This window comes from Pygoscelis adeliae, unplaced genomic scaffold (assembly GCF_000699105.1).
Source record: "Pygoscelis adeliae isolate BGI_AS28 unplaced genomic scaffold, ASM69910v1 Scaffold155, whole genome shotgun sequence".
Lineage (NCBI taxonomy): Eukaryota > Metazoa > Chordata > Aves > Sphenisciformes > Spheniscidae > Pygoscelis > Pygoscelis adeliae.
In genome coordinates this window covers 1,089,164-1,099,983 of record NW_008824932.1, presented here as the reverse complement: position 1 = coordinate 1,099,983, position 10,820 = coordinate 1,089,164, and the positions used below count along the sequence as shown (strand labels likewise).

Below are 10,820 nucleotides of genomic sequence, written 5' to 3'. Positions count from 1 at the left end.
GGAGGTTTTAAAGTAAACTGTTTTTCATATGCAAGGTGACAGTCATATGAACATATTCACAGTAGGAGTCTTCTGCAACCAAAACTAACTTGAAGATTATGCAATACACAAGTATACAAATACTATTATCTCTATTAACCTTATTATAATAACATTTTTGAAATGTGTGAATGACAAATAAAAGCAGTAACTTGCCTTTGAATTTTTTCATTCAAGTTAAGAGGCAAGAATAATGGTCTGTCAGTGTTAGGTTTCATCAGCCTCTAAGCTATATCTTTCTTTAGAAAACATAATTGAAGTAGAATGAAATGTTGAACTGACAAAAAGACCTGACATCCCTTTTTTAAGAGAGGAAACAATTCAGCTGGAAGAAAAGATGACCACAGCATTTACTTTCTACTGAAATTAACGTAACAGTCCCACTCAAATTATTAACAACAATGACATTTTAAAGTTGGTGGGTTTTTATAGCTTAAAATTAATACTTTGAAAATTAGCTCCATGCTAAGTTGAATAATAGTGAGATAACAGGACAATTCCCATCTCTGCTACATGTTCCTAACTGAACTGACAAAACTGTGATATTTAGGGGAAATAAGGAGAATATCAAATCTTATCTAGGTTTTATACAACGTGCATTAGTTACAGTTAATAGAATAGATGCATGTTTAAACAGTGTTGGCCAAAGAGTGTAGAACACACTCAGCACTGAATGTGTCAGTCTTAAGTCTTTAATATGAGTTAATTGACTTATGGGCATACATCTGTAGATTTTCAACATATTAAGACAGATGAATTTGCTGGATCAGTATCTGCATAGATTATCTGCCATGTAAAGTGCCAAACTGCCAACTGCAGAAGATAAGCCTGTCAGAGGCAGCTCTACTTGCATCAAGAGTAGATACAGAAGTGTCATTTGTAATCCTTCATACTCGTTACCCTTTTTGCTAGATTGTTTTCTGTTTTGTTTTTATCCAAAAGGCTGCACGAAGTACACTGGGATAACGTTTCAAATGGGGAAGAGATGGGCATACAAAAACAGAAGCAGTGAGCATGCATTTCAAGTTGCAGGCAGTATCCTGTAAAAATCAAAATAATTTAATATTTCTTCTTTATCTGCTAAGTTACGGTGAATCACACTACACACCTGCAGCTGGGCAAATACCATATAAAAAACCCAAAAACTCAACTGCCAGAAATGAATACTGGCTATACAGTCTATGCATTGGTTACCTCAGTTCTCTCCAATGCATTAGACTAGCTGCTCTGATCTTGTCATACTAGATGTGATTTTAGTGATGTACCGATATAAAAGATGACCATAACCACGTTAAAACCTACTTGCATGTACTAGGATGGTAATGGGATTATCTGAGTATGTTTACAGACGAGATTAATTTTAAAAAGGAAGTTATTTTCTTGCCACTAACGAGCTACCATTCTTAGAGCAATCACCTTTAGAAATGAATTCAATTATCCATTCAATTATTCAGTTAGTCACAGTCACACTTTATTATTATTTTTCCTTAAGCAAGGTGGTGTTAACTTTGACTAAATCTACCCCACATTCACATGTATTTTCCCCAGTGACAGAATCAAGTACATCCGGCACTCACTGCTTGCTCACCCCTACAGGGAACCATCATTGTAACATGCTATTAGGTCACACTGTAACATGACCATTTAAAATTATCTCAGGATCAAAATAATTCTTATTAAAAAAAAAAGGAAGACTGAGAGAAAAAGTGTTATTTTTTACCTACAGTATTTTGGAATCACACGGAGAACACAACTGTATGTGTGGGATTTGTAAAACACAGGCTAGATAGTTCAAGAAAAATGGATATAAGCTTAAACAAAGCTGGGCAGAAAAAATGCCAAACCAGACCAGCACTGTTAACAATAACCCCACAGTACAACGAGGGCAGCGGAGTGATGAAATGCAGAAGCAGGAAGTACCTGCCCACGACAGGAACTTTCTTAAGCTTAACTGCTGATAAAAACGTATTACAGAATTATTTCTTGAAAGTGTGTGTTATGCCCTTTCCCCCCACCCTGAAGCCCCATTTATATTCAGTCTGAGAATAACAGATTGCTACAGCCTGCATCTGCAGGCTTTTTAAACTCACACTGCAGAGACTTTATGCCACGGGGTCTTTAGTACCCACGTAACCCTCTCACACACCAGCCTGGACTGCAGCTACTGCACAAACACAAGCAGAAAAATCTTCATATTCCTTCATTGCTATTTCAGCACCCTAGTGAGAGCTGCTGTGTATCCATCAGCATGATTTCCTTCTTTCTTCAAAAAGAATGAATGTAAATCTTTACTTCGTATCTATAAGCTCCAGGACAGAGAACCAAAAGAGATTACAGTAATAAGTAATTTTAACATACACCCGATGTATCAGTTTGAGGTAATACTAAACTCGATCAGTTACTATTTCATAACCCGCTTAATGCCAGCAGAGTTTTCACTCAAAGGAGCCAGAGGTAGAGATACAACTAGACATGTAATAGCAGACTCCCACAACAACCTTAGTTCCTCAAGGAGATATTCCTTGTACACGCATCTGTCTACAAGAACTACCTTTAATGAAAACTCCTTTAGTTCATCAGTCTTGAGGGAAAGACCTCCCTCTCAAACCCCCACTCCTTTATTCTAGTGAATAACTTTCTCTAAAATATCAACTATGACGCTTTCCCTTGCTGAGACCGATTGAGATCTAATTTGCCATCTCAGGCACCTCTACAGTCCACACAATATGTTCTTGTGTTCATATTACTATGACTTAATGCCTACATACCAAAGCTGCAAACACTCAGTGCTCTGGGATTACCTGTATCTAAGAGCAGTCCTTCAAAATAATGGATGCTGTACATCATCCCAATGAAAGATCCATAAGGAACTGTCATTCAGAAAAGCACTTAATCTGAGAGGATAGAGATTTACTCTCCTCTCGTTTGAGGTACTGCTTACCGTGCTTGCCGTCTTTACCATGAAGACTAGTTTGCCTCCTTGTTTTATTGCTTCTTGTGTAGCGTCAGACAAATCCCTTCCCTTTTGTGGTAGAATGACAATCCAAGCAGCCCTGAGCACACTGACCAGGGGAAGAGAAGCCCTTGTTCTCCTCCACAGCTGTAGGAGGACAAGGGAAACCAGGCATTGCAGGAACAGCATATGAAATAAGAGCCATATAAAGATGGCAAAGAAATAGTTCCCTGGCTTTGGAAAACATTCAAAAATATTTTCTATTTTGTATCACAACAAAACCAAAACATTTCAAGATTTGTTTATTTAAAAAAAATAAAACAGAGAGCAAGACAACAGAGCAGATGACATCAGGAAGACGGTTTTAGCATGAAGGCAGCTCCAAAATAATTGGTTGGGATACGAACAATTCAGATGAGACTCCAGATCCCACGTATAAGGCTAATATATTGATCTCTAGGCTATAGGTTTGATGAGGATCTCTCTTTCAAATTATCACTTTCGTCAGACCTGAGGAAATGCTCTTGACAAAAGGCTCATCAAGGCTGGCATACTTCCCTGTAAATTTTCAGAGTCAATAAATCAGTGTTACTCATAAAGCACACCATGCTGAAAAAATTATAACCTGTTCTTATGCAACACTTTTTGTGCTTCCTTCTAAGAAAAGGATAATTTGTTTCTACAGAAATGGGTTTCCTCTGTAAGGGCGCATAATTTTAATAGGACTTTGTTTCCATAGGTGCTGGAAGGTGCTAAAAAGCTATAGGGTGTTGTGCACTGGCATAACCCAAAAGCAGCTGAGGTTTTGTGAACTGCAAGACAAAGCATTCAAAATACTGAATATTCAAATTCAAAATACATATGGAATTATTTGGGCACGTGAAAGACATAGATAATATGGTTTTTCAGACCCACAACAAAGTATAAATGAACTTGATAGCTCCCCCACTGTAACCACTACACTCTAGATGATGTACCTTACGGATGAGTGAGCTCCAGTTTGACATCATCCACACCTTTCCTTGAGCCCACAATCTAGAACAGCCACCACAAATGCGCACTCTGCTAAAAATCTCAAACCAGCAAAACCTATTGCTGACAAAGTCTGAGTTATTGCCCACCTGCCTGCACTCTTGATTAATGGCTCAACCACAACAGTTAAAAACTGACAACAGAAAGAGTTACATGAAAATTGCAAGTGATATTAAAAATGTTTCTTGAGAAAGGAGGCTGTGTTTGTAAACAGGTAATTTAATTTCTTTGTACTGCCTTGTAAACCTAAGTTTGTTAAATTAAAGTGAGATTTGTTTTCATGCTAGAATCCACTGGGAGGCTGATTATGCTGAAACACACTTCACTAACTGTTGGAGGAACAAAGAGGAATGCAAAGAATGTTTCAATATATGGAAACTGCATACTAAGTAATTCCTTGATTTTCCTAAATGAATACACTAAAATGAAGAATATTTCTTATAGAGCCAAATGAAGATTTACCACAGAGTAATGAGTAACTGCAAGCAAAATTATAGCTCTTTAGCCAGCTCGCTTTATGTTAATTGCATTGCGAAATAGTTTGAGGAGGATTTCTTATGCAAGAATTGTGTTGCTTTCCTTCAACAAGGCAGGTGCAGGTAAACTCATGCTGTGGGGACCATGCACAAGTCCCAAATAAATTCTTATCTTCATTCCCACAATGATCTGCTATTATCTTCTACCAATTCACAGCCCAGTGACCCCTTTTCCACCAGTTTCATCCATATATGGATGAACTATCCATATATGGAAACTATCAAAAAATTAGGAAAACAAGAACAAGAAAGTTCATTTGACTCAAAGACTGTGTTCATCATCACATTAAGAAATGAGTTGTTTTACTTGTAGGTATCAATCATCTAGGATCAAAACAATGACAGAAACTCTTGAACCTAGAAAATGACACATCAATATTCAAATTACTAAGTTTTGGAGATTTCGTCCCATTTGAACTTCAAGCAAAAACAAGAAAGGGATATAGATGAAGAAGCAGCAACTACGTGTTTCTCTTGAGCTAAGGGCTTCTCTAGTATAAAGGTACTTGAGCTTCTGCCATTAAAGAACCAGGGAACAGCAATACCGTCTTAGCATCTGTCCTCAAAAAATTCCATGTGGAAATCTGCACTTCATCAGGTGGCCTGAAAAATCTAAATGAAGACACAAGCCAAGAGCAGTATGGTCCCTGAAAGTGAGAAGATGCCTAATTATTGGCACAGAATTGCACTTTTGATCTGTATGACTGCAATGTTTTTCCTTCAGAGAACCAGCATTGATTCCCGCCCCAAATCAGTTCACTACTATCATGAGACACTGTCTCTTCATGAGCTGGTAATCCAGTTGAGTGCAAGTTTTAGGACGCTTTTGATGAACAGGACATAGCATGAGGCTGAAAGGAGCCAACTAGACCCTCACTGCCAGAGGTCAGCTTGCGTTATTTAACAGCATATAGGTATAATATTTAGCACATTTAACAGAAAGCTCTGCAAAGTTTCTACTTACTCCACATACCCATACTTAGCTCAAGATAAACAATACTGCCCAGCAGCCTCTAACAGCTGGTAGACCTGACAGCTGAAGACCCCCGATGACAGCTACACCGCAGCACATGAAGAAAACAGACCAGCTCTGAAATCGCCACCATACTACATGGCTGTGTGTTGGGAACTTCGTTAGGAAATATTAAAGGAATCCCTGATCCTAAGTGCTACAGGAGTAAATCCCCACAAGATTCTTTGCTAATCAGACTCAGGGGAAAGTTTCCTTGCTGACCACAAAATATTAATATTATACTTTAATTCTGAGTGAAAAAATATACCATGTAAGCACATAGAACACTTTAATAACACTGCAGTAGTGTGTCCTCACCTATAACCTGTGTGGAGCTATAGTCAGTTTTCACAATATGATCAAACCCATCCTGATTGGAGTCCTTTTCCCGTCCCTCTTTCCCCCCCCCCCCCCCCCCAAAAAAAAAGGAGCGTGGGGGGGGGGGGGGGGAGGGGGGGAAGAAAAAAATCTTTCCTGATCTCTTAAGCACATACCAAAATTATATCTAAATCAAGGCGCATGCATAGTAATCCTGCATGATATCGAAGTTGCTCATGAATGAAAATTTCAATGAATATTTTTGATTAATTTCTATAAATGTTAAGTTTGGGGTTTAGTTTTAATATAGTACATTCTGAAATATTTTTCTTGGAAAACTGGAAAAAAGTCATCTCGAGAAATTTTTCTGGGTGGTTCAATTAAAAATAGGGATGTCTCATCTGCACAGAATTGCAAGAGTTTCAGCTTGAGGGTATTTACTTTCAGAAGTTTTCTAAATCTTAAATGAATTAACAGGAAAACAGTGCAAGCACTAACCCACTGGAGTTCTGCACTGCTTGGGTGCTTCCAGCAAGTCTGCAAAGACTGCCCTTAGGAATCTTATCACAGCAGATGGATTTCACTCAAATGGCTCCATCTGTCATTTTTCATTCATACGGCTGCAGCTTGAACTCAAAGAACACCTAGGGCACATTTTCATCAAACTGCCTTGCTAAGCAATCCAAGAGACGAAAGAGATAAAGAAGATAATGCTCCAAATCCTACACTGGGCAGAGAATCTGACCCAACCAAAATGAAAATCTGGCAGATTCGTTCAAGTTAAGAGATGGGAATAAAATATTCCCCCCTGCTCCCTTCACCCAACGAGCTGCAGAGGTATTTGGCAGAGGGAATTTTTCCCTTCCTGTCATTTTTTATTTTCCAGGGTTCAGCCATCTGTCCACTATTAGTTCCTTTTGAATGAGAAACCAGTTTAGAAGCATAGAGCCATTTTCACAACTGTTCTCTTGCAGGGCAGATAAGGATAAAAAGGGATGATTAAAGCTTTTGCAGGTTAACAATAACATATTTAGAAAAAAAAGAGGGGGGGGGGGGGGGAGAGCTGATGTGTGTCTTGCGAGACAGAAGCCGGATTCAAACTACTGCCTTCCATAATTAGTCTATCTGGAGGAATGGAATCTACCCCACACTTGGCAGCACAGCAGTTCAATTTTATATTTAAAGTACCTGGGTCTATTAAAATAACGTCATTTCAAGCACATCCAGTCAGATGCAGAAGTTCAATTTTCAGCCAGAGAACGTGAATAATACAGATGGTGCGCACAGCTATAGAGGACAGACCTCCACCTTTTCATAAAGGGGCACTTGGTGCTCATCATATCTCCCGCAGCGTTCTCCTCTTTCAGATGCAATTCAATATGCTTGCACCTAGTATAGAGCTATTTTTTTCCTTTTTCTTTATTTTCTTTTCTCTCCTGAGAGTTTCATCAATATCAGTGGAGACATTTATCAAATACAGCAGTGGGGAAGGATAATACAAGTTTTCTGATAAGGCAGTAGTCACATTGTCTATATCAGGATGGTCTCTGGATCACAAATTTATTGTACTAGTGTAATGAAAAAAGTAGATTTCATTTGACTAGAGTGAAGAGCTGTGCTTTTCAAAAACACATGAAAAACAAAAAACAAAAACCTGCTCAAAATGTCATGCTTTTCAGAAACATGTAATTAATTTAACAATAAAATCTGTGAGTTGCCGGCATTACCTGACCATATATGTGTTTATAAATTGAAAGTAAACATCTATCATCCGGTAAGTGGCACAGCAGTCTGCAAGATATGTAAATATATCAACTGTTAGGAACTCCAGGAACTCGTTTATGAAGTGAGCTCTCTCTAAAGGAGCCCTGCTCCCTTCCCCGGGCAATGCAGAAGGGCACGCAAAGAATGAGGCAAGGAGCCTGTAGTGTTGAGTGCTCACACAACAGCAGAGAGTGTTCTACTGATTAGTGACTGGTTGGACATGGCATATTTCAGTTTATTTTTCCTTGCATAGGTCAACAAATTCCAAACAACATCCATGTCTCTCATATTACCCCAAAGCCCCCTTTCTTTCCTCAGAAAAGGACCATTCTGAGATGCAAAACATATTTTCACACCAGTCTCTGCCACCCTTTTTTCCTTGACCCCTTCAGACCGGCATCCTAATCGCCCCTTCAGATTTGCACCTACACATTGGAAAAATCATACTTCCTAGTACCAGTGGGATGATGCAAGTATAAGTTCAGCATTCGTACCATGCTGAAACTCCAAGGCCATAAGAAAGTTGCACCCTGAAGAGTACACAATGAAATGCGTAAGAACTATTTCAGTGGAACAATACCCTCACAGAAAGCCATTCCAAATACTCTGTATTAATGCAGGGAATTGCTACCAATAATGACATTTCTGTTGGCATTTTAAAGCTATTTTAAATGTAGACTATTTCATACAGACAGATATTAGACTATAATCAAGCCAATGCCAGTTAATACTTCAGTGTGATGAGATCAATCACAGGGATCCAATAGCTCGTTCTGTTAACTCCAAAGAATTGGAAGAACTCAGTGGCCACACTTTTCTTCAACTTTGTATCACTAAGCCACAACAAGATGCAAAGCATCTTGTAATGCACAGTGAAAATCACTTTTAGAAATATGAGAGAAGTGAGATGAAAAATAGGTAGAGCAAGAAATTATGCAGGTGGGATCACCAAGCAGTGGTGGAACTACACAGAAGAGCTTGCATAGCATTTGTCTGCTGTAGGCCTAATACCAGCTAGTAGTATCTCAGTTTTATGAATAGTAAATTCCCCTCACCCTTAGAAAAAATTTATAGAAGTCAATTAAAAATGTAACTCTATATAATGTCTCTCTTTATACACATTATTACATATGCATTATAAATAGAGACTACTGATGACAGAGACATGAGAGATTCACAACAGAGTGAGGTGAATCACTTTACAAAATATACTTATGAAAGCTCAACAGGGAATACGTAGAGTGGTGGGTAATTGCTTGTTCCCTCAATAGTGCTGAATTTAGAAATGAACAGTAGTAATAACATTCATAATGAAAATCCCTTAACTGTTTATAGAGACTGCAAGTCTAGGCATGCTATACGCTGACTACTATATTAGCGATTTTTTATAGGACAGGGAATTTCACAAGCATAATTTTTGTTAGAAATGCTACAGTATTTAACCACTTAATGGCTGTTTTCATGTCCTCTAAACAGTCAAATCAGTCTGGGGGGAAAAAAAGATCATACGGAGAAGTTACAGTAATCACACGAATTCATTCACCATCAATTTTGTCAGCATACTTTCACACCTAGAGTACCCCTCAAGACCTTAGTAGGAAAAGACAAATTGAACAGCTGAGAAGTCTGGGCTACTACCAAAGTCACTGGGCAGGTTTAAGGTAACGCTAATACTGAGACAAGGAGAGACTGCAAACAAATTTGCAGACTTTTCTGCGAATTATTATTTGTACTTTGGAAAAGAAACCACACAGATAATGTGATTCTTTGAATTCAGCCTAGACAACTAGTTTCTTCCCATTCCACATTCCTACAAAGGAATGCCAGCTTAACTTACCTGCTGTAGAAAGTAGAGCTTGCTGTTGATCTTGAACTTTCTTCATCACTTAAAAACAACAGGCAAAATATTTTCTTCCACTTAGTCAAAACCTTATTTCAATAAGGTAGCTGGGTAAGGTTTTGAAATGTTTCCCTCTTTTTGGTCTGAGTTAAAGCTCACTGCAGTCAAAATTAGCTTTTCTGTTGACTTCAACAGAAGATAGGTTAGGCCTTCTACCCTGCTCCATTCCAGACAGCATGAAGATGTTAACCGAGTCCTTTGAGGTATTTCTGAAAACACCACAGCATAGCGCCTTGTGGAGGAAGAAGGGAGGGGAAGGGAAGAGGAAATCAAAGCTATTTAGACCAACCAATCAGCTATACCTTCCCTCCTTGTATAGAGAAAACAGATACGGCATCCAGCAGTTATTTTGTAAGGCTATGGGGAAAAAAAAATTCACATTAAACGTGCACTGATTGTCATTCGGTATTAGGCACCTCAGCATCCACTCGATTTCAGACATTGCTACAGACTCATTTACTACTGCCCAGGAAAACATTCAGCACCTACCTGTCCATACAGATCCTTCTCAGCAACAGTACCACAGCTTTCTGCCATCCTACCTGAAAAACCTGTATTGCATCCAACTTAAAATTCTTTGCCTTTCCCTCACTAAAGCCATATCTTATCTTTTAGGATTCTGAAGCATAGCTTAAATTATGAGGGTCACATCACTCTAGCCTAGTACAAATAACATATTTTGATACATCAGGATATTGCCTCACAGCGTGAGAAAGATTTGCACAAAGACAGACATGGTGCTCTCAAATAGCCCGTTTACTCGGTTGTGGCAGAATACAGCACTGGGACGTTCACACAGATTTGCCAGTTCAGATTCAGACATCATGCTGTCATGCCAACCAAGAACTCAGACAAATTCATAATTTTAATTCCAAGGTTAGCACAGGCAGCAAAAACTCAGGTCCAGCTGTACTTTCCAATAAAGATACACCTAATCATTTCATTCTCCCAGCAGGGGATCAGGCCCAGCCAGCACGGGTTCATGAAAGGCAGGTCCTGCCTGACCAAGCTGATCTCCTTCTATGACCAGGTGACCTGCCTAGTGGATGAGGGAAAGGCTGTGGATGTGGTCTGCCTGGACTTCAGTAAGGCCTTTGACACCATCTCCCACAGCATTCTCCTGGAGAAGCTGGCGGCTCACGGCTTAGACAGGTGGACTCTGCGCTGGGTCAAAAACTGGCTGGACGGCCGGGCCCAGAGAGTTGTGGTGAATGGAGTTCAATCCAGTTGGCGGCCGGTCACAAGCGGTGTTCCCCAGGGCTCAGT

The 10,820-nt window shown here is 39.2% G+C and overlaps 1 protein-coding gene across 1 annotated transcript in view; it reads right to left on the bottom strand.

Annotated features, from left to right (window-relative positions):
- The window catches only part of CLSTN2 (calsyntenin 2), a 268,987-nt gene extending 258,896 nt beyond the window's left edge, over positions 1 to 10,091 (bottom strand). The window contains exon 1 of the mRNA XM_009325105.1: positions 10,044 to 10,091. Within this exon, the coding sequence (XP_009323380.1) occupies positions 10,044 to 10,091 (48 nt within the window). The remainder of the gene's footprint in view (positions 1 to 10,043) is intronic.
- Between the last annotated feature and the right edge of the window lie 729 nt (positions 10,092 to 10,820).